The sequence below is a fragment of the Copadichromis virginalis genome, linkage group LG23, assembly GCF_057382275.1.
Source record: "Copadichromis virginalis isolate Kocher_CV1m ecotype Utaka linkage group LG23, C_Virginalis_male_GT1.1, whole genome shotgun sequence".
Classification (NCBI taxonomy): Eukaryota; Metazoa; Chordata; class Actinopteri; order Cichliformes; family Cichlidae; genus Copadichromis; species Copadichromis virginalis.
Window position 1 is genome coordinate 13585731 of NC_140639.1, and position 21100 is coordinate 13606830.

Below are 21100 nucleotides of genomic sequence, written 5' to 3' on the forward strand. Positions count from 1 at the left end.
CATCAGGATCATGGAATACATCATAATTTCAATGAACTTTCTTATCATATAGAGGTTCATTTTGTCTCCTTTTTACCCAAATTTTAATACCAGGCTCATCTTCTAGCTCATCTGTAATTCCGCTATTTTAAAAGGATTTTCATATTTTAACCCAGTAACCCTAATGTTGATGCTCAGAGTTTGTCGTAGAACTGCGATAATCAAAAATCTGACTTTGCCCCAGGATCTTTAAATGTCCAAGTGTTTCAATGTGTTTAGTCCAGTTTATGACAGCAGTAAAATGTGTTTTTTAGCCCTGAAAATGTCAAATTCCGCAACACACACAGCAGGAAATTTAATGTGTGCTAATGGAACTGGGTAATAAAAGAGTCTGGGAACACACATAGGCATTATGTGGAAGCTGGATGATATTTTCTTACCTTGAAGCCATTTTCTGAAGTGCCCGAAATCTTTTAATATTTTTTCCCCTATTAGCCACCAGGGGGCGACTCTTCTGTAGGAAAAGTCTCTCAGTGCCCTTCAAACGTGCTCAGTTGATCTGATGGTGATCATGATTTCATTCTCTGGATGCGAGTCTTGGTAAATACAACAGCTAACCATTCATTTTCTTCCTCTTATTCAATCAGGGTCATGTAGGCCTGGAGACTATCCCAGCTGCCACAGGGCAAGATTCAGGTACAGGTCACCAGTTGTGTTGTAGGGCTAACACAGAGAAAAAGACAGTCATTCACACGTAGTCTACTAACTGCGCTTACGGGAGGAAGCCGCGGTACCCGGAGAAAACACCAGGTGGAGAACATGCTCTTAAAACAATATTATTATTATTATTATTATTCTTATTATTATTATTAGAGTCAAAAATGAGGGTAACACAGGGCATGCTGCAGGGCGGCCTGTCATGTGACTGATGAGTCACTGCTCTATGAGCATGTAGTGTCCCGCCCCCTGCTGGTGACGGTTGGTTTCAAAAAGCTGATATTAGACAATAACAAAAAACCCCAACTCTTTGCATCAGGATGATAACTTTTCATATAGAGTATAAGGTGGGAACCAGGGCAATGTTAACTCCTGAGATTGATCTACACCAAAAAGGTGAATGATGCTTAAACATTTGTTTTTTTATGTTTAGAATGGGCAGGGCTGTTCTGAGTGTGGGATTGTCTTCTAGGCTGATTCACTGCCTGGACTGGACATCTGGACTGTTTTTAATGCAATTATCTAACCAATAATACGGCTGTTGTCCCGTTAATTGTACTAACAGCCCATCGAAGACGTCTGAGCTCCAGTCTTGGTGAGTGATACGCAAAGATTTCATTAGTCTGTTGTTTAGTGCCAATTTGCTAGCATCTACCTCAGATGAAACTTGGTAACCCAAGCAAGCTAGCCCTGGCTTCACTCCAATCTGCCATAAAGCTAATACCAAAGCTTCAAAACACCTACAGCTACATCATCTTTTACATACAGTCTACGATGAAGCTATTAACTTCATGATAAATCGCTCTAATCAGCCTAACTTCTTGTTTTACAGCACACAAGTAGTTTATCGAACCTTTTTTTGTCTTAAAATTACATTTGGTGAGCAGTATTAAATGTTAATGGATTAACAAAAAGACTCCAGTCTGGAGCGCGGTATTGCTCAGTAGCCGAGCATTAGAGGAAACAAACAGAGGAGATATAAACGAGTCTGAGTGATGCTTGTACAACAGAGCTACCGCCAGAGGAGACGTTTCCATTTTACATGATTGCAGTTGTTTTAGAAACTCTGCCGCACGGATAATGGCACTTAAGATGCTTATTGTTCACTCATGAATGAGTCATGCAATAGTCAGGCTTTTGCTGTACAAAACAGGCACATCAACAGGGAAAAAGTTTGCTTTGATATTTTCCGTGGCTTTAATAGAGACTTTTAAACAACTCCAATAATTGCAGCTTCTCTTCACACAAAGTTGGCCGGCGCCCTCGCACCCAGTGACCACCTTGGCCAGTCCTTGGATGCTCGCAGCCAGTTACAGATCAAGAGGCACTAATAACGGTTTCCTTCAGCGTGCACACTGGGACAGCTCGGATTTGTGTCTCAGAGTGATCTGTCGAAGTTTTACCCAGAGCAACACTGACTCAGTGATTACATCACTGCCTTTAGCCAAGTCAAGGACACACAAAATCAATGCTCTTGATGCAAATGCACAGTGGGAATTCACTTTAAAGCTAATAACATTAAGCTCAGAGCGCTGTGATGTCGGCCCACATTGTAATGTTATGTAAATCTGACCATATGACAGCTTCATTTAAATCGAGAGTGTGCAAGATTATGCGTGATAGCGGCCCATTTTGCTCCCTCATGCTCATCTCTGCTTCCCGGTAAATAAATCAGGGCATAATTCTGCGTATTAGAAGAAGACATTCAAAAATGCTGGAGCTGGCCCCCGGAGACTTGACGCCGGATTTCTTATGCAGAAGAAGAAATTGGAGGGTACATCATGTTGGCTGGAGGGCCCATCACTCATCAATTTGTTTGTAAACACCAGATTTATGTGCAGTAAAGCAAGTCCTCGGTTAAACTGCTGGGGGGACCTTCGTTCCCCCTCAGACACACACACACACACACCCACACACACAGGATCGCCTGCAGCATATTTAGGAAAAAATTACGAGGAATTCTTCAGTTTGCTAGCATAGGAAGGGGGAGGGATGAGTGAGTACTCTCCAGTTTACAGCTCGCGTCAGGAGCTGGAGTGCAAACAATCCGATGATATAACCGCAGTATTTACTGTCAGCATCAGGCCAGCTGTGGATAAACAGCCTCTGTTTGCTTTCACATTCTCATGTACATCAGTCGTCAATGACCAGAAGAAACCCCGCGTGAGGGCCTTCTAGTGTTGCAGGCGGATCGCCTCGTTCGTACCATTTCAATTTTGCAGTCTGCAAGAAGGGAATAAAGTGCTCAGCGACTTACTGCTGATCTGCAACTCACAAGTAAAGATGACAAATGGAAAGGATTAAATCAAGCGGGTCCTGGAAAGGTGGCAGTTTAAAAAGAAGAGGAAAAAAACAGGTCTTTAAATTATTCTAACAACTCCATCAAGTTGATCCCAGCAGTGAGCATACTTCATAGTCGAGTGCATTTGCTGATTGTGTCCCTAAAAAAAAAAAAAGAGAGAGACTGTGACACAGTGCTGGTGTAATTAAACCACAGTCTCAGTTATACACAAAAGAGTGTTGCAAATGTAAGATTTCTTTTAGGCTGGTGATTCCAGCTAAGGACTGTTTGGGGAGACATGTAAGCAGGTGCATTAGCTGCTACTGAAGAGAGAGTGATTCAAGTAGTCACGGCTTTTACTTGTTGGGGATAAATCTCTTTCATCTGCAGGTACAGTGCAGAGGAAGTCACCAACAGGTGGCACGAGGAGAAGACAGAGAGAACGAGCTCATTACCTGGGCAATCCACCGGACCAGGAGCCGAAAGGCCAAGTGTTAACCGGCGGCGGGGGAGGGGGTGGACGGGCCCGAATCAGAGATAGAGGTTTAAGATTTTTCATATAATTAAACAAAACACAGCAAAAGGAAGCAAGACACAGAGACGTGTTGCTATTGCAAAGCTTTTATTGAAGGAAGAAAGAAAAAAACAAAAAGACTACATCAAGTCCCTTCAGAAGATCAAGAACAGATGCTTTACTCAAAATAGCGGCTCGGGCTATACGAGGTGAGTTAAAACTCGGGAGCGGCTGCAGCCTTAAGCACCTGATGGAGACATCTACAAAGGGGATAGTCTTTATTTACTTTGGTAAAAAAAAAAAAAAAAAACAGGTAAAGAAGTGAAGTTCTTTGAGGTGAAAGAGGAAACATGAAATACACAGTCAGAGTAAGGTGATTCAATACTGCTCAGCCGAAGGCACTTTACAGGCGGGGCTACGACGGCAGACAACGCGAACAAATTCACTTATGAAACAGTTTTCTTTATGAGAGGATTTGCATCATATGTGCTCCAATGAAAGGAAGCGTAACATGTTCAAAGACCAACCATAAAAATAACCAATACATGAGTTTGACACAGCTTCAGCGCATCAGCAGAGATTTACCTGTGCACATGGACCAGACCAGGGTATGCTGAGCAGAAAACATGTGCTAATAAACCAACTTGAAATCATTCATAACTAGTCATATTATTTGTTTACTGCTTTGTGAGTGCATTACATCCTTTTAATGTAAAGGCCTTATCTAGATAATACAGCTTCTTCTTCTGTTGAGGAAAATAGCAAACGACAGTGATGGACGAGTGCAGTGCAGTTTGGAGTCAGATTCCAGGCAAATGGAAGTCCAACATTCATTTGCCTTTTAGCTGTTTTGGTTTCCTGAATGAAGTCTTGTGGTATTTTGCAGCTAGACGCCCCAGAGTGACTTGTTGGAAAAGTGAAATGGTTTTTATCCAAGCTACTTCACAGAAACCGCGCTGCTGGCTGAGAACATGAAAGTACTGCATTTTAGCATCTTCAGCTCAAAACAACGAGCCCAAAGATGCTAAAATGCTCCAAGAAATGACGGGAACGGCACAGTCTGGTGTTGATTATCTGCACCTTTCACTTATGCTACTTAATCAGGTGTTAAAGACATCATTAGATCATCAACAGAGAAATTTTGATGTAAAGATTTATTGAAAAATGTAGATGTCTGTAGAATAACACCAACACTGCAGACTGGTTCCTTCTGTGTGCCAGAGGTTACAAAATCTCCTGGTAAAGCAAAAGTTTGATAGCGCTAAATTAAAACAGGGCGGCAGTAATTTTGTTTTCCTGGTAGCCATCAGCGGATTTTCATGAGCAGCTGACACGGTGGTCTGTGCCACAGCTGGAATAACTCTGGAAACCTCCTGGCAAAACAAGAGCTCCGCTGTTCGACGGAGGCAGAGAAGGCGACGAGGGGGAGCGAGAGCGAACCTCGGACGGCATTCTTACAAAGTAGAAATACCACCAACCCAAACCTGCGTACTCATTAGCTTCGCGACAGTGGATGATTCTTAAATGGAGGGCAATCCAGTCTTTGTGACAGCGGTGCGAGGGAAGGAGTGGCAGGAAGGTATCTACTGTCACTTCAACCCCTACATGCACCGAAGATCTGAAAGAATTCCTGATTTTACGCTGAACTGCTGTCACGTTGGGAAGTTTGCTTTGGCGGATTTGTTGACGTCTGTAACATCCACTTACTGAACGCTGTCGAGGCATGCATCATATTTTCTACACAGCCCAATTTTATTATAGATGTGTATTTTCTGTTTTCAAATATTCCTAAAATATGAATGGAGTAGCAGCTGTTACAGTAAAGTACAGCAAACAGAGGCTGAAACTAAAATGTTTAACTAACTGCAGCCTGACTCAGAACAGAAGGCCGTGGGAGAAATGCACAGCTGCCACGTCCACTGCCGACGAGCTGCAGGTCAGCTGCTGTTTCACGTGTAAAAGTCTCAGTGCATCTTTAATACTGACGCCTGATTATCCAAACAAGGGCCACAGATAAAGTGACATGCTAACGCAGCATGAATCCCAGCTGTAGTCTCATTGTGGTATATTTTCCCAAAGTATTAGAAGTAAAAAAACAGGAGAATAAATCTCCAGTTACTAGACAGAAGAACAGACCCGACTGTCCCAGCTTTAGTTCTCTTAATCACCGCCTAACTAATTAAGCTGCGATACTCAAGATGACTGTAGACGTTGCTTCTAAACAGTTCAGCGACACCGTGGAGACATTTTTAAAGATCTTTAGGACAGATTACAGGTTTTTAGTTGAAGCAGTGCACTCGCTGCTTACTGAACTGTAAAAATACTGTATTTTGGGGGGGGGGGGTTGTATATGACCGATGGACCTTTTGCGTACAGCAATGCGCTCCAAATATTGATGGAAAATGTCCTGAGGACGTGAAGTTTATGTTGCCTAACCTTTTCAGAGAACCAGCCCTCGCTCCGTTCCTGCTGCAGGCATGTGAGCTAGTACCAAATGTAAACTGCCTAACCAGCTTCCACCTTCTCAACTTTAAATACCCCGCTCAATTCCAAATAGAAAGCTTAGTCAATTTTTAAGTTAAAAAACAAACAAATAAACAAGCAAAAAAAAAAGAAAATCTGCGACAGTAAAGGTTTGGTGAATTCTTCGTTCACCTTATTAGCACAGTCGTCTTTACAACGCGATACCCTGGTTGAAACTCTGCTGTAACAGGACGCACTGATTACATCTGATGTAGTAAATAGAGATCAGAGGCAATAAACAGGACTAAATGTTGTGTAAGGAAAACAGGAAAGAGGAGACGAATTCTCTTAAAGTTAGAATGAACTTCTCTGATCGAGCCTCGGGAATAATGCGCCTCGGTTAGCTCCAGCTAATAAACTAGCAAAGCATTGCAACTTGTAGTTACTTGTAGTTTTAAAGTACCATGTGGAGATTTTCTAAGAACAAATCAACATAAAGTTTCACTTTTGTTCTTCTGACAAAACAGCTGAATGTTCGTATGAACCTCATGTTCTGCTAGCTTGTAGCTGGTCGTCACTGTTTTTGTGGCTGCAGAGCTGCGCTTTGGATTTCTCTGTTGTCATTTTACGTGTTTGTGGTCATGTGCATCTGCTTGGATTTTTCTCGTCTCGTCTTTTTAGCAGTTTTCTGTCACTTTGTCGTCACGCTACATCTCGTTACAGCTTTTTTTTTTTGTCTTTTTGTTGCTTCTTGTTGGAAATTTTTCACTTCATGTTGTCGTTTTATGTCTTTTTTAAAAAAATTCTTTTTACTTGTTTTGTCATGTTGGGGCGATCGTGGCTCAAGAGTTGGGCATTCGCCTTGTAATCAGAAGGTTGCCGGTTCGAGCCCCGGCTCGGACAGTCTCGGTCGTTGTGTCCTTGGGCAAGACACTTCACCCGTTGCCTACTGGTGGTGGTCAGAGGGCCTGGTGGCGCCAGTGTCCGGCGCCTCTGTCAGTGCGCCCCAGGGTGGCTGTGGCTACAATGTAGCTTGCCATCACCAGTGGATGACTGGATATGTAAAGCACTTTGGGGGTCCTTAGGGACTAGTAAAGCGCTATATAAATACAGGCCATTTACCATGTTGCATGTTTCAGTTTTTTGGTTGGGTGGGGAAACAGTTTTCTTTTCATTTTTAATTTTTGTTTATCTCTTGGTCTTTTTTAAGGCATTTTTTCACCATTTCTATTTTTTTTTAGGGTTTATGTAGTTTCTTTGTAGTTACTTACAATTTTTACTTTCAATTTCTTTGGAGCAAAGCCATTTTGTTTTCCTCTTTACAGTCTTTATACTTGTCTTATATAATTTTGCTGGAATGTTTGCATATCTGTGCCATCATTGTGTGCCTCTCTGTGGTCTTCTTTGTCTTTGCAGTTGTTTTGTGTCACTCTGTATCTCGGTGTAGACACTGTGTGCTTCTTTGTGGTCTTTTTTTGAAGCCGTTTTCTTTGCCTGACGTCTTTATTGTGTTTTGATTGTCGTTTTTTGCGATAAACAGTAAAGTCATACTCCACAAGGTACGTTAAACTCACCTAGTACTGCTGTAACATCGGAATGAACCCTCAGATTAAGCTCTAAAGCTTCTGGTCCATCGCTCTTGGATCGAGCAAATAACATAATCAGTTATTTTTGGGAAACTCTCACGGTCCCTTCTTTGTCCATCAACTTTGAAACAAACAGCAAATATAAAAGATGAGCGTTAATGAAACAATCAGCACTGACATAAAGCACAGAGACGCACAGAGACACACAGTTTGATTACAGGGTTACAATAAGGACACTTATGATCACATCTGTACATGTAAAATATTTCCTTAAATCATAAAATTTCTCATAAAGTGTCGATGCAATTAACATTAAAAATTGCATAGGCATGGAATATTCTTTATTTCTGTGAGACTGCTTAAAGAACAATCACTGCTTTTGTCTATGGTCGTTAAAAAGGGGCAAGTTACACAATTATACGCTGAAAAAAAACAAAAACAAGAATTAAACTCAACACAAAGGTTGTGTTTATATGATTGTGCTGCTCAGGCCAAAATGGAAAATAATCAACCATATGCATGAAAGAATATCCAGCTGAAAGGAAAATATTGTGCTAAAAAGGAGGTGTGGTTTTTTTGTTCTCAACAGCAGAAATAACTGTTTATCATTCCTGCAGTACAGAGCAGTTTACTCTAAATAACGTGGAAATACATACAAACATGGCAGTTTAGATTCGCTTTTTGGAGTTATGCAGAGCTGTTTTGAAAGCCTTCGTTGGGTAATTTCATCCCATTTTGTGTACTGTACTCTGATTTGTCCTGCAGAAAAACAAACACGTTTTTCCTAAAAATACTGCTAAAGCTACAGTCACACACGCGCACACTGACATCCATCCACAACTTCACCTGCACAGTAAACATATTAAACATTTTGCACGTCCTGCTCGTGTTTTAGATCAGAAAAAGAAGTCGGAGAGGAACATTATGGGCCCGTGCATGCACGTGCAACCTAGCTAAAAGATATGTGCTGGTGATAAATACGATAACAGGAGGATAACAGGGGTGGTGATGTATATTGTAGACGGATTTAGATTTAAAGTAGCAGTGCAAAAATTGTAGGAAATGCGTAAAAGCTCTATGGCTTAGAGTTAAATGATGAACCAGCTAGCTTAGCATTTTTACAATAAAATAATGCAATATAATATAATTATAACTAAACCCTCTTTCAGTGAGCTTTAGAGATCCTTTTTTTTAAACCTTCAGACTGAGGAAGAGCAGTTGCTTCCCATGTCTTCCTCTCTTTATGTTAAGCTACAGGAAGAAAACTTTAAATAAGAAAAACTCTTCTGCAGTGATCGTACAGAGTAAATAATTATATGTGAGCGTGTGAATGTGACGCCACAGTATGTTTTGTTACTTAAGGTGAACATTTATATAGAGCCATATATATGTAAATGAGGAATGCAGGCTTTTGTGGATGTTTGCAAGAAACCAAAAGAGCGAGCGAGGGCCGGGTTATCACAGTTTAGCTGTTTAGAGGTCAGTGGTGGCCTTGGCGGTGAGGGCCTGGATGCGGCTGGTGTTACAGTTTTTGCAGAGCACGTGTCCATCCAGCGGGTAGCAGCCCTGGTTATCCCCCTCCGAGAGTAGGGAGCCGCAGTCCTGCAGGACACAGATAGTCCGTTAGTCCACAAACACAAACGGGGTCATTATCCACGCTCACCGGTCAGACACATTCACCCTCCTCTCTGCACTCAGGCTCTAAACGACACATTTACTGCTATCTAAAAGCTCAGCCAGTGTCACGTTACGGGAGCTTCTCTGCAGAAAAGCCTGTGCTACGGTTCTCTGCCAGTTGGTGAGTCTGAATGGAAACAACTGGTTAGTACTCAGACACAGTTGGGCTTAACTCCCAATCTTTCAAGGATTTAAATTCAGACTTTTTTTCCCCCCTTGTAAAAGTGTTTCAAGCAGAACAATTTTTCTAAGTATGATTGCAAAATGTGTGTCCTCTTTTACAGATTCTAATATAAATGTATTCCAGCTCGTCTCTTTCAGGAGTGGAAGCATCAGATATTTGTCTATTTCTCTGTGTTCCGGCTCCTTTCTTTGTCACGGGTATTAATGCAAAGTGTGCTCTTGTGTTTTTACTTACAGTGAGAATGATTTGAGTGGAGAAAATATTTTTATTTTTGAAGCTTTTACAATAAGAAATAATCCTCATTCATAGTAAAACTCAATTTTGTGTGAAAAAAAAAGCAGTTTTAGCCTGCTCCCCTTTAAACCACTTTTTTCTGATTGGCTGCCCCTCTTGAACTTGTGGGCGGAGCTTCCGTGCCTGAGACGTCCATATTAGGGTTATTCCCACTCAATGACGTAATGCAACATTCCCAACAGTGAGTGTGTGTTTGGTTCACAGGGATTATAAGTACTTATGGAGATTTATGGAGCGTAGGAAATTTAGGAAAAGCTCAATAGATCCAAATTTATTCGAACAGCTTTTATGGAATTTTACATCTTTTTAGATAAACTAAAAAGATGGCAACGAAAGGAGCATGTAACCAAATTGCATGACTTCATAAGAGCGGCATCAGAGAGGCAAAGGGGGACTATAGGAGGAGGATCGAGGACCATTTGAAGAGTAATACCAGCCAGCAGGTGTGGCAAGGCATCCAGCACCTAACCAACTATAAGATCAATCTCGGAGCTGCGGACGGTGACCTGGAGCTGGCAGAGGAGCTGAATATCTTCTTTGCCCGCTTTGAGACCAGGGTACCGGAGGTATTGGAGCCACAGCAGCAACACGCCACCCATAGCAGCACCACCCTCACCCTGGAAGAGCACGAGGTGAGGCGCATGCTGCAGGCTGTTAACCCGAGGAAGGCGGCGGGTCCTGATGGTGTGCCAGGTCGAATATTGAGGGATTGTGCAGGACAGCTGGCTGGGATCTTCACCAGGATTTTCAACAAATCCCTCGCACAGGCGACTGTCCCACTCTGCCTGAAGTCCTCCACCATAGTCCCCTTGCCTAAGAAGCCCCACATCACCGGCCTGAATGACTACAGACCGGTGGCACTCACCCCAGTGGTAATGAAATGCTTTGAGAAGCTGGTCCGCAGACACATCACAGCAGCCCTGCCCCGCAGCCTGGATCCACACCAGTTTGCCTACAGAGCAAACCGATCCACGGAAGACGCTGTAGCCACAGCACTCCATGCTGCATTAACTCACCTGGAAGAGCATGGTAGCTATGTGCGGATGCTCTTCGTGGATTACTGCTCAGCTTTTAACACCATCCTTCCACACAAACTGGTGGCCAAGCTACAAGACCTGGGGCTTCCATACAGCACCTGCATGTGGATCAATAGCTTCCTCTCGGGCCGTAGACAGAGAGTCAGAGTTGGCCATCACACATCCTCAGCCCTGAGTCTCAGCACTGGCTCACCCCAGGGCTGTGTGCTCAGTCCACTGCTCTACTCTCTCTACACACACGACTGCACTCCTCGCCACCACAGCAACATCTTTGTGAAATTTGCAGACGACACCACAGTGGTGGGGCTCATTTCCAAGGGAGACGAGTCTACGTACAGAGACGAGGTGGAGCAGCTGACGTCATGGTGTAAGGCCAATAACCTCCTCCTCAACACTTCAAAAACCAAAGAACTCATAATAGACTTCAGAAGGAAAAAGGCAGAGATCCAACCACTATTCATAAATGGGGACTGTGTAGAAAGGGTGGCAAGCTTCCGCTTCCTGGGAGTCAATATAGAGGAGAACCTTTCCTGGAGTGTGAACACCTCCGAGCTGCTGAAAAAGGCCCAACAGAGACTGTACTTCCTGAGAATTCTCAGGAGGAATAACATCACACAGAGACTGCTGGTGTCCTTCCACAGAGCCACCATTGAGAGTGTTCTAACTTACTGCATATGCATCTGGTACACTAGCTGCACAGGGGCTCAGAGGAAAGCACTCCAAGGGATCATTAACACCGCCCAAAAGATCACTGGCTGCCCTCTCCCCACACTGGAAGTTCTACACAACGCCCACTGTTTTAAAAAGGCCCAAAACATCATAAAAGACACCTCACATCCTGGCCACTCCCTGTTCGAACTGTTGCCCTCAGGCAGACGGTACAGGGCAATCAGAGCAAGGACTAATAGACTCAAACACAGCTGTTATCCAACTGCAATAACACATCTGAATACTACAAAAAAATGTCCATCACGCCACTCTTGTGTTAATCTATGCACGGTCTGAAGCATGTGTGTGGGAATGTATGTGAATGTTTTACTGTTATATCTTATTAGTATTTTAAGTATTCTATCTATTTTATTTATTGAATTTTATTGTTTTATTTATATTTTGATATTGCTAGGGATGATGCAATGATCAGGGACCATTCTTAATTTCGTTGTTCTCATGACAATGACAATAAAGTTTCTGATTCTGATTCTGATTCTGAAGAAAGGTAATATGTTTACAAGGCTGAAGAAGTCACTTTGATGAGTGATGAAATGTTGCATCCAGATGAAGAAAATCAACTTTCTGAGAATTCCTTACCAGGATTATTGAGCATGCAGTTTAACGCCTCAAACGAATCAAACAGGAAAACATTCCACTCTAGCGCCTTTAGTTTATGTCATATTGACATATATATTCTTATGAAGTGGTAGTTAGCAATGAGACAGAAAAAAATGGTAAGCCTGTTTGCTTTGTCACTGTGAGCGCGTTAGCCTTTTTAGCTCAAAGCAGCGCAGCCTGACAGAGACTTTTGTGGTTGATTCTTTGATTATCGTTTCCTTTTTGAAGCACTTGGCTGATTCATGTATCACATCTTGTTAATTCTTGGAGATTTTGTAGACTCCGCGTGTTCTTTTTCAATATGCCTAAGCTCTTGTTTGGCCCTTTTCAAAGCAAAGTAACACCGAGTTACTGCTGAGCTCCGCTCTGATTGATCCAGTCTGGGAGCAGACGCACTCTTAATCATGAAGCTCACAAATACCTGAGAGATGACTGTGTTTGTGTTCTTACTGCTCGCTCTGCTCTGTGAGGCTTACTTGAAAATCGCCTGTTGAAGATTCCTGTTATGCTACAACATTAGGTAACACCACTCTTAATAATTGGTACAATTATTGTTATTTAGTTTTAATCTATAGTTCTTTTTTCATCTGTGAACATTATCTGCCTACTGTAAAAATGATGCTCTAGTTAAAAAAAGGAATACATAACACGTCTAATTATAAACTAATTTTTATGGCACGCATTTATGATTGAAACACAAGTTATATCATAGCTAATAATCAGTACACAACATTATTATCTCATTTTTGCTATTCATTTTCAGTTATTCGGTTTAATTAACCATCGTTTTACATTCTGTTACAGCGGTTATCACACAGTGTTGTCAGGCTCACATGATGTGTGTCCCTGTGTCACATCAGGCAATCATAAAGTCGTGAAACTGTGCCTTTTTGTGACTTGGAGACATGACAAACTACACATTGCTTCTCGGTCATTCACGCTTGACCTCTTTCACGATGCGCGTGATGTCACTGAGCAGAAGGCACCGCCGACATCCAGGAAAAGAATGTAAACTGACGATGGCAACTGGAGCAGTGTGCGCGATACCGATCTGTCAGCGCCATTTCACAGCTCGTCCTGAGTTGCACCACCAGCTTCACTCCTCTTCTGTTCCGCTCGTGTTTACAGGTGTACACAGCTGAGCAACTGCCCTCCTATTGGTTGAGCTCACAGAACTAAACTGTCGAGGAGGACAACATGCAAGCTTTTGTGTCAGGATTTTGTGAAGTATGCTAAATGCTCGGTGGGAATAAACATTCAAATTCCGTGCACGACATGCAAAAGGGACTCCCTACGATCCAAGTCGGGCCGTAAGCGTGCGGCGTGAACCCGGGGATGCCAAATGTTGCTCTGTTAGTGTGCAGCTCTGTTGTCTGACTGCAGCCTTCAGCTGGTTTCTGTGTGTTGTGGTAAGATGTGGTGAGGTGTGCGCTCTTTACATGCCAAGAAACAAACAGAATGTACAGATACACACAATGCTATGGCATTATTTTTCCATTGTCTGTGACACTGGCTTACACCCAACCTTCCTTTCTCTCCCCGACACACACACACAGACACACACACACACACACACACACACTCAGAACTCCATCTACTCATTGCTCCCTGGTGACAAAATTCTTCTCTTGTTGAGCCCCTTCAGCTGAACTAATCTGCTCTGCTTTGCTTTGACCTTTATGTCTGGCAAACGCTCTATGTGCTCACGCTGGTGCAGCTCTTTGACAATGTGACACGTTACTTCTCTTTTAGCCGGGCACGTAACGTCTCAGCGCCGCTTATCAAGCAGGCGAGCAGCGCCTGACAGATTGGTTTCTATGTAAGTCCGTGAACTTTGCAGAGGAGAGACGGGAAGCTATTTCGAGGCAGGTAAGAGAAGGATGATTCACTCGTCTTGCTGAAAAGGTGACTCGGGGGATCGGTGTGTACGTTATGCCTTATACCTTTATGCAGTAATGACTGTCACCTGGAGCCGTGCAACATTATTCAGAACCATCACTGCTAATTATAGAGGACACACACACACACACACACACACACACACGGGATTGGTAAACACACAGAGCTCGTACCTCACAGCGGTAGCACTGCACATGGAAGTCACGGTCCAGGGCCACAATACGAACGGTCTCCTCCTGGCCCGGTGCCGGCATTATAGGCTCAGAGCACACACAGCAGCGAGGAGCAAACTTCCTGTGAAAAACAACCAAGAACAACAGAAATAAGCTCAGAACAATCTGCAACATTGTGACCTTTACTGACTGTTTGCCATTAGCACAAAGCTTACAGAGTTTCACTGCACGGTTCAAGCAGAGGTGCAACTAATGGCTCTTTTCATTAGCGAATTAATCTATTAATCATTCTGTCTGTACGTGTACAACAAGGACATCTCTAAACTCAAGTTTAAATTGCTTTTGTGTGACACGAAATCCCAGAGAAAAAGCAGCAAATCATTCTGAGAGGCTAAAACTAAGAAAAGCTTTGACATTTTTCTTGATTTAATAAATAAACGAATGATTTCTTGACCGTCGGCTCTCCCAGTATTCGCCAAACTTCACGTTGTGCAGCCCCTCAATCTAAGAACCCGTGATTATCATCTGACAGCCGGGCACATCGGCAAATGTTTACAGGCTTTCGGTGCAGCCATCAGGCCTTGTGCTTCCATGTGCGAGTCACGGTTTAGGGAGGCAAAGAAATGAGGAAAAAGCGACCAAAAGGCTAAATCATTGCGATCGTTGTGATCTTTGTGGTGCTCTTCACATAGACTGTTGAACCTGTTTCAATATTTACAGAAGATATTCTAAAACGATCTCATGACATTAACTGTGGTTTTCAACCATTTTAATACAAAACTGAAATAAAAAATACCGTAAAGTTCTATTTATTTAGATAAACTTCATCCTTTATTACATCCATCCTTCTGTTTCAAACCAAGTCTCAACTCATCTGGTTTGTGGGTGTGTCATATTTCAAATATTTTGTGCATAAACACTCAAATATTTTGAGATTTATAATCCAAACACAGCTTTCATTATCATACTTATCATACCAATGGCACAATTTCTGTAAAAACTATGAAAGGTTTAACTGTGAACATAAAAATATACACTAGGGCTGATGCCCGTAAATGTTGCCACATTTGAAGTCACTCGAAGGTTAACTATTTCATCACTCAAACATGAAGAGTAGACAAAATCTAGAAAACTACATTTACTAAATATAGAGGGGGCATTCTGAGAAATCTTATCGGACACTCTCAGTGAGTTTTACAGAACAAACCTTTGAACTTGCAAATGCCTTTAGCGGAAGAAGGTCTGTCTAACAATAGAACTGATGAGGATATGAAAAGTGCAGTGAGATTCTAGGTCCTGTCACATGACCGAAAGTTCTTCTGTTCTACACGTGCACCCATTGTCTGTAAATCGGGAAGTAAAGAGGTTAGGTGGCTTTGGGGAACCACGGCCCAAAAAAGAAAAGAAAAAGAAAGATTCTCGTCGTGGCTATTCCTCGACACAAAGGGCCACGCTGTGGAGGCCACGCTTGTCACGTGAAATTAAACACGGGCCTTGCGTTGGGCTTCCCAAACCGAGAGCTGCACACTCATGCCAAGAGCCAGCGTTTTACTTCTGTTTCCCTTCTGGTCACCGAGTAAAGAAGGAACATTTCTGGGAAGCTAGCAGTTATGCAATGGGTGGAGGGTGACCCAATGACAGGAATGTACTACTAAATTCATGTCTACATATCCAGTTCACTAGATTTGTGAAACTGTTTGCAATGTTTCCCAAAAAGGAAGCCCTAACGTTCTGACGAGGAGCTTTAAAAATGCATGAATTTACAAAAGTTAGTAAAGGATTTTAAAACAGCATGTCTTGTGTTGTATGTTGCTAAACAAGCTGTTAACACAACACTGATATATTATCACTTCATGAAATCTTTACGGGGACACCAAGCAGGTAGAGAGCAACATCAGTATCCATTTCTACATTGATTCTGTTTGTTAAATGCTGATGGAGCCCTCAGTGCATCGTATGTTAAAAAAAAAACCCCAACAACATATTTTTAAGTTCTTGTCTCTTAAGTCCTGCTCGCTAGATGCCCACTTTCATCTGATTGGCTGCCCCTCGCTTGGCTTCCGTAAATAGCACAAGTGCTTCTAATCCATGACTCCTCCTCTTAAGCAAGAACTGTACCGTGACTGTACAAAAGGTCAGTGCTGACCTGACACAGATTATTACATCCCCTGGCATTAAACATTTAAGTTGCCTTGTTGGCCACGATAACCTGGTACCAGCTCCTGACGTACATGTACAGCAGACGGATGTAGCCAGGATTACATCACCCACTGGTAAATGTAGGATGGTGGATGAAAGTGACCCAGTAGCAAAGGGCACCGCATTATCAATGAGCATAAAATAGCCGGGTCCTAAAATACACAGAGCTCTAATATATTTTTTACTCAGAATAGGAAAGTAACTTACAAAAATATAAATAATGCTTTTTTAAAGAAGACATTAAACTTGGAAAATTAGGAAAAAAGTTCACCGAGGTAAAAATCAAGCGAGACGAAGGGTCATTTTCTCACAATCGTCTATACAGTCGTACTTTGTTTTACATCCAGAGGAGTTGCCCCCTGTTGGCCGTTATAGGGAACGAAGGTTTACGGCACATTTGCAGTGGATTCATGTTTCTGTCCAGAAGCTATTGTCTAATCCAGGTACCTTTAAGGTTAATCCTGGCTTTCCTGTACTATGAAGGTGGTTCACTTCTTTCAGAGGTATAATCACCATGGTAACCTACTGTATGCTGTGAACCGGAGCAGGTTATGTTCCAGATTAAGGGTCAACACGCACAAAATTGCTGGATGAGGATCAGTGAGAAATATAGATTCTTAGATGGAGCTTTAGTCTCTGTTGGCTGGAAACGGTTTCCAACACCATGGAGGCCGTAGCTGAAGGAACAAATATAAAAAACATTCATTTAATGACATACTCAAGTACAGTATAATCCATCAGATTCTATTGTGTCCGAATGATATTCATAGATCCGCCGTAGACACTGCATTTAGCCTTGCTGGCTAACAACAACAACAACTCAGACTTTATTAATATAGCAGATCTTTTAAAGTTGTCCTGACCAAAGCGATTAAAGCACACGCGTTTAATGCTATATTATTCTACAGCGTTTTTCCTTTCACACAAACTCACAGTCTGCTGCTTTGTCTGCAGCAGCTGTGCTGCTTTCAGCCTGTATTATATGCTTAACCTCTTAATACGTTTCCCATTCATCTTCCCTTGTAATATCAGCCACTCTGCTCCCATTACACTTATGAATAATTGTAATTGGTCAGCTGCTGCTAACGCCACATACAGGAAAAACCCTGGGTTAACTTATAACCAGCTTTGTGCGACCTCTTATCTGCGTTACAGTATGACAAGTGAAAGCAAACTTCCCTCGTGTGTACACGTCAAATATAGCGATGAGTGACGCTTCAAATCTAAAAGGGACTTGTTTACATACTTGTGGAAATCCTCGATGCAGTGGATGTGGTTGGAAGCGTCCACAGTGAAAGGGATGCCGTCCAGGCTGCGGTGACACACCACGCAGGTGAAGCAGTGAGGGTGGTAGGCTTTCCCAGTAGCTCGCAGGATGCGCTCCATAATGGGCTTACTGCAGATGGTGCAGGTCTCAAGGGTGTTCTGTAGACACAAACACACAGACACCCACACGGTTACACAACAAACCTGATGATGACCGAAGTGATTTAGAGGATTCATTTACAGTGGGCCTTGTTAACAAGTTGGCTACGAAATTTCACCAGCATGGAAAATGTGAAAACCCTGCATTTTCTCCCAGTTTTTGTAGGCTGTGATTAGAAACTTCCTGTCGCCAGTGTTGCACTTCTGGTGGCTCTGTGCCCATTTGTGCTTGTGCAACTTATAAATCCACACTAGGGACCTTTAGCTCGGCTGTCCTCAAATGCCTCCGAAGCTGAAGGAATCTGATTAGCACTCCTCTCGAAACACAAACACAGTCATTTTTCAGCTGCCCTCACCCACACTCCATCCTCCCGTATGCAAGAGTGCGAGCAGTAAATATTTCCACTTTGTGATGACTGCAGGATTTCTGCAGCCAGGCGACTGGGCAAGCAGCCCGCGGGGAGACGTGGCCGCTGCCTGCCTCTGACTTATCTGTGGCATCTCTCTTCTTAATATCTGCCGGGAGACACCATTTGTTATTTCAATATTTCATAAATAACGACTGCCTCTCTAAACAGCAATGCAATTACAGGGGGATGGATATATCATGTGAGAGTGATCAATGTGCGGCCCGATGCGGCTGCGTGCGACTTGATGGGCCCCGCCGTCACTGCTCCTCGCTCAGGCATTTCCTGGATCTCTGTTGTCTCTCTGTTCGCCGCCTCCCTCTCCTCCTCCCCCCTGTTTTGCGCTTGACTGGGCTAAAGAGTGCACGGTTCAGCTGTTCCCATTGGCTCCCACTGTAGTAGCAAGCTGCCTCAGTGTTTCCAAACACAGCTCGGGGTGTGTAGCAACACTGCGCTGCGTCATCGGCTGCCTCCCAGTCGCCCCGCCGGGCTCTGCCGCTTAAAATGACACTTCTGTGACCGCTCGGCCGAGGTAAACTCGAAACCCCCCCCGTCCGGCTGTGCAGCACATACACCGACGTTCAGTCTGTATGCAAATGAATGAAGAAGCCTTTTACAGAATGAGGCTCATTAGTTCACGTGCACGGTTAAACTGCTCCTGACACGGCTCTCGTAACACAATCGCGTGCCACCGGAGGGCGAGAGGGCAAGAGAGGAGGGCAGCTGACGCTTGACTGCAGGCTGGAGAAATGTGGTTTGAAAAATGGCCGTTTCTTCAAGGCACTCCTGGAGAGGCATTATTTCATGAAAAGCAATGAGTGCAGACATGCTCAGTACCCCCCCTCCCCACACCCACACCCCTCCAAGATGGTAATAGAAATAAACATTATTCCCAGGGCAATGTTTGTGTATAAACAATGTCCATATTGCAGTCCCGCTCGATCCTGGAAGTGGAATAAAGCCTTTAATGAGCTCGCTGCACTGAGCCCTTGAGGTTTGCCTCACACACGCACACAGACAGAGAGAGGTAGAGGTAGAGATCGAGAGAGGGGGGAGAATATATTTGCAACCTGAGAATCTGAGTGAGATACCAGGGCCAAACAGCACTAAACCATCTTCAACTCTTACTCATCTGCCTGCATTTCTACTTACTTATTCTCATCTGCCCTTCATGTGGGAATACCTTGCCCTTGTTTAGCTTAACTAGAGCATATGATTTCACAGCACACAGTTCCTCCGGGCCATTGTAATGAGTACAGTACTCAAAAGACAAAATTTCTCTCTGATGGTAAGATTCTATGACCTCAATTCATTTATTCTGCTCAGCCGCTGTTGTTTTTCCCATTCACTCGTGACTCCTGTTATTTGGGATTAAGTAACGTTTATTAAGGTCTGTTACAGAAAACCGGGTCTGATGTCAACACAGAGAATGTTCATGGTCTGCGGTTGGGCACGACTTCCACAGATGGTTTAGGAAATTCTGCATAAATCACTTCATGCCCTCCCTGTCAGACATTCAGGTCCCTTGTAGTTTGCCACTAGAGGGCTGTATATGTCTGCAGATGTCCGGGTTTTACTTTTCCCTTGACTAAATGTGATGTATTCAAGCATATGTATTCTTTTTTTCCTCCTCTCTCCCTCAAACATTTCTCTAAGTGTTTGCCCAGAAGGCTAAACAAATGTCTAGGCAGATGAGGTAAAGTAAATTTAGGTCAGACAGCCTCTTGCTGAACCGAGGTTTGAGTAGAGTGTGTTAAAGTCAATCGCGACCCCCATTTTTCTTTCATTTTAAGCCATTTTACTTTTGCTATAAAGTGCTCCGGCAACACCAAATGAGAGCTCGCACAGTCCGGCTCAGCTTCTCACCGTTTGGGAACGGCCTAACAAAACGGCGTTCGACACAGCTGTCTGTTAGGATGAGAACTGCGATGGCGAACAAAGCACGTAACGGAGTCAAGCGGTCCCATGTGATCCGCTCTGAACATGAGAGTTGGGCGACAGAAAGAGATGCTCACACCAGAAAAAAATACACACAATGAAGTCTGGGACTCTAATATTAAGTCTTTTGTCTAGTGAAAATGTTTCACTAATTTCCGCTTCAAGTCCACTTGTAATTTGCAGCTTTACTGGATCAAGTGACAATCAGCTCAGTTTTCAGAAATACTGGAGGGTTTGATGATAATTAATCAATTAGCCTGCACTTGTAAAAATACTGACGAGAAAATAAAAAAGCTAAAAAAAACCCCATTTAATTTCTGTAATGTAAGCGAGACTGAAAACTTGAAAACTTCCATGGCTCTTCTCTCCTCAGAATCCAGCGAACACTAATGTGTCTCTGTGTTTAAGTGCAAAGAGCAGCTAAAGGTAAAAGAATGCGGGAACAAAGACGTGTTTTCTGTGTTTGCACATGAAACGCTAAACAGCTGGAAATGTGATGTGGCATACTGTTGAGCTGAAGGTGTTCATCGTCTCTGCAACCGTAGCAACACAGATTTTTACACCTCTCCTTTCTCTCTCTCTTTCGCAACTTGGGCTGACAGGAGGTAGGCTGGAGATCAGTGAGGCTACACGCCATTTATGACCTGGCACGCTGAACTCAGAGCGGGCCAAATTTACAGATGATCTGATTCCGTGTGCATGTGTGTCACAGAATGTGCCGGTCGGCGCCCGGCCACGCCGTGTGACATCGCTGCACTCTGTTGAAGGTAGCTCTCTGATACCTAACAAGAGCTTGTAGGAAACATGCATCTGAGCGCTCTTCATGGACTGAATGAGAGTTAATGACTTGTTGTTGAACTATGAGTCAAATCACTGACCCTCCTAACTCCCGAGGGAAGGTGTCCACTGACTTAATGAACCTTGACAAGCAGCTTCTCTCCCTTTTATTGCTTAAGATGAGTCAATCAAGCGGGAAAAGAAGAAAGCCTTTTGTTAGA

At 43.3% G+C, this 21100-nt stretch overlaps 1 protein-coding gene and 1 long non-coding RNA gene across 5 annotated transcripts in view; one reads left to right on the top strand and one right to left on the bottom strand.

The window, feature by feature from the left end:
* The first annotated feature begins 951 nt into the window (after positions 1 to 951).
* The window catches only part of LOC146680450 (uncharacterized), a 75066-nt gene continuing 54917 nt past the window's right edge, over positions 952 to 21100 (top strand). Inside the window, exons 1-2 of one of the 2 annotated variants that reach the window (XR_014917818.1) lie at positions 952 to 1092; positions 1169 to 1291. This is a non-coding gene — a long non-coding RNA (uncharacterized LOC146680450). Of the gene's footprint in view, positions 1093 to 1129; positions 1292 to 21100 lie in introns of both variants that reach the window. The other variant, XR_014917817.1, reaches the window with a different exon arrangement.
* Positions 3583 to 21100, bottom strand: part of lpp (LIM domain containing preferred translocation partner in lipoma) — a 190606-nt gene continuing 173088 nt past the window's right edge. For all 3 annotated transcript variants that reach the window (XM_085447276.1, XM_085447275.1, XM_085447277.1), the window contains 3 exons: positions 17579 to 17757; positions 14134 to 14254; positions 3583 to 9142 (listed from right to left, as the gene is read on the bottom strand). In XM_085447276.1, the coding sequence (XP_085303402.1) occupies positions 9014 to 9142; positions 14134 to 14254; positions 17579 to 17757 (429 nt within the window). In that variant the 3' untranslated portion in view covers positions 3583 to 9013. The remainder of the gene's footprint in view (positions 9143 to 14133; positions 14255 to 17578; positions 17758 to 21100) is intronic.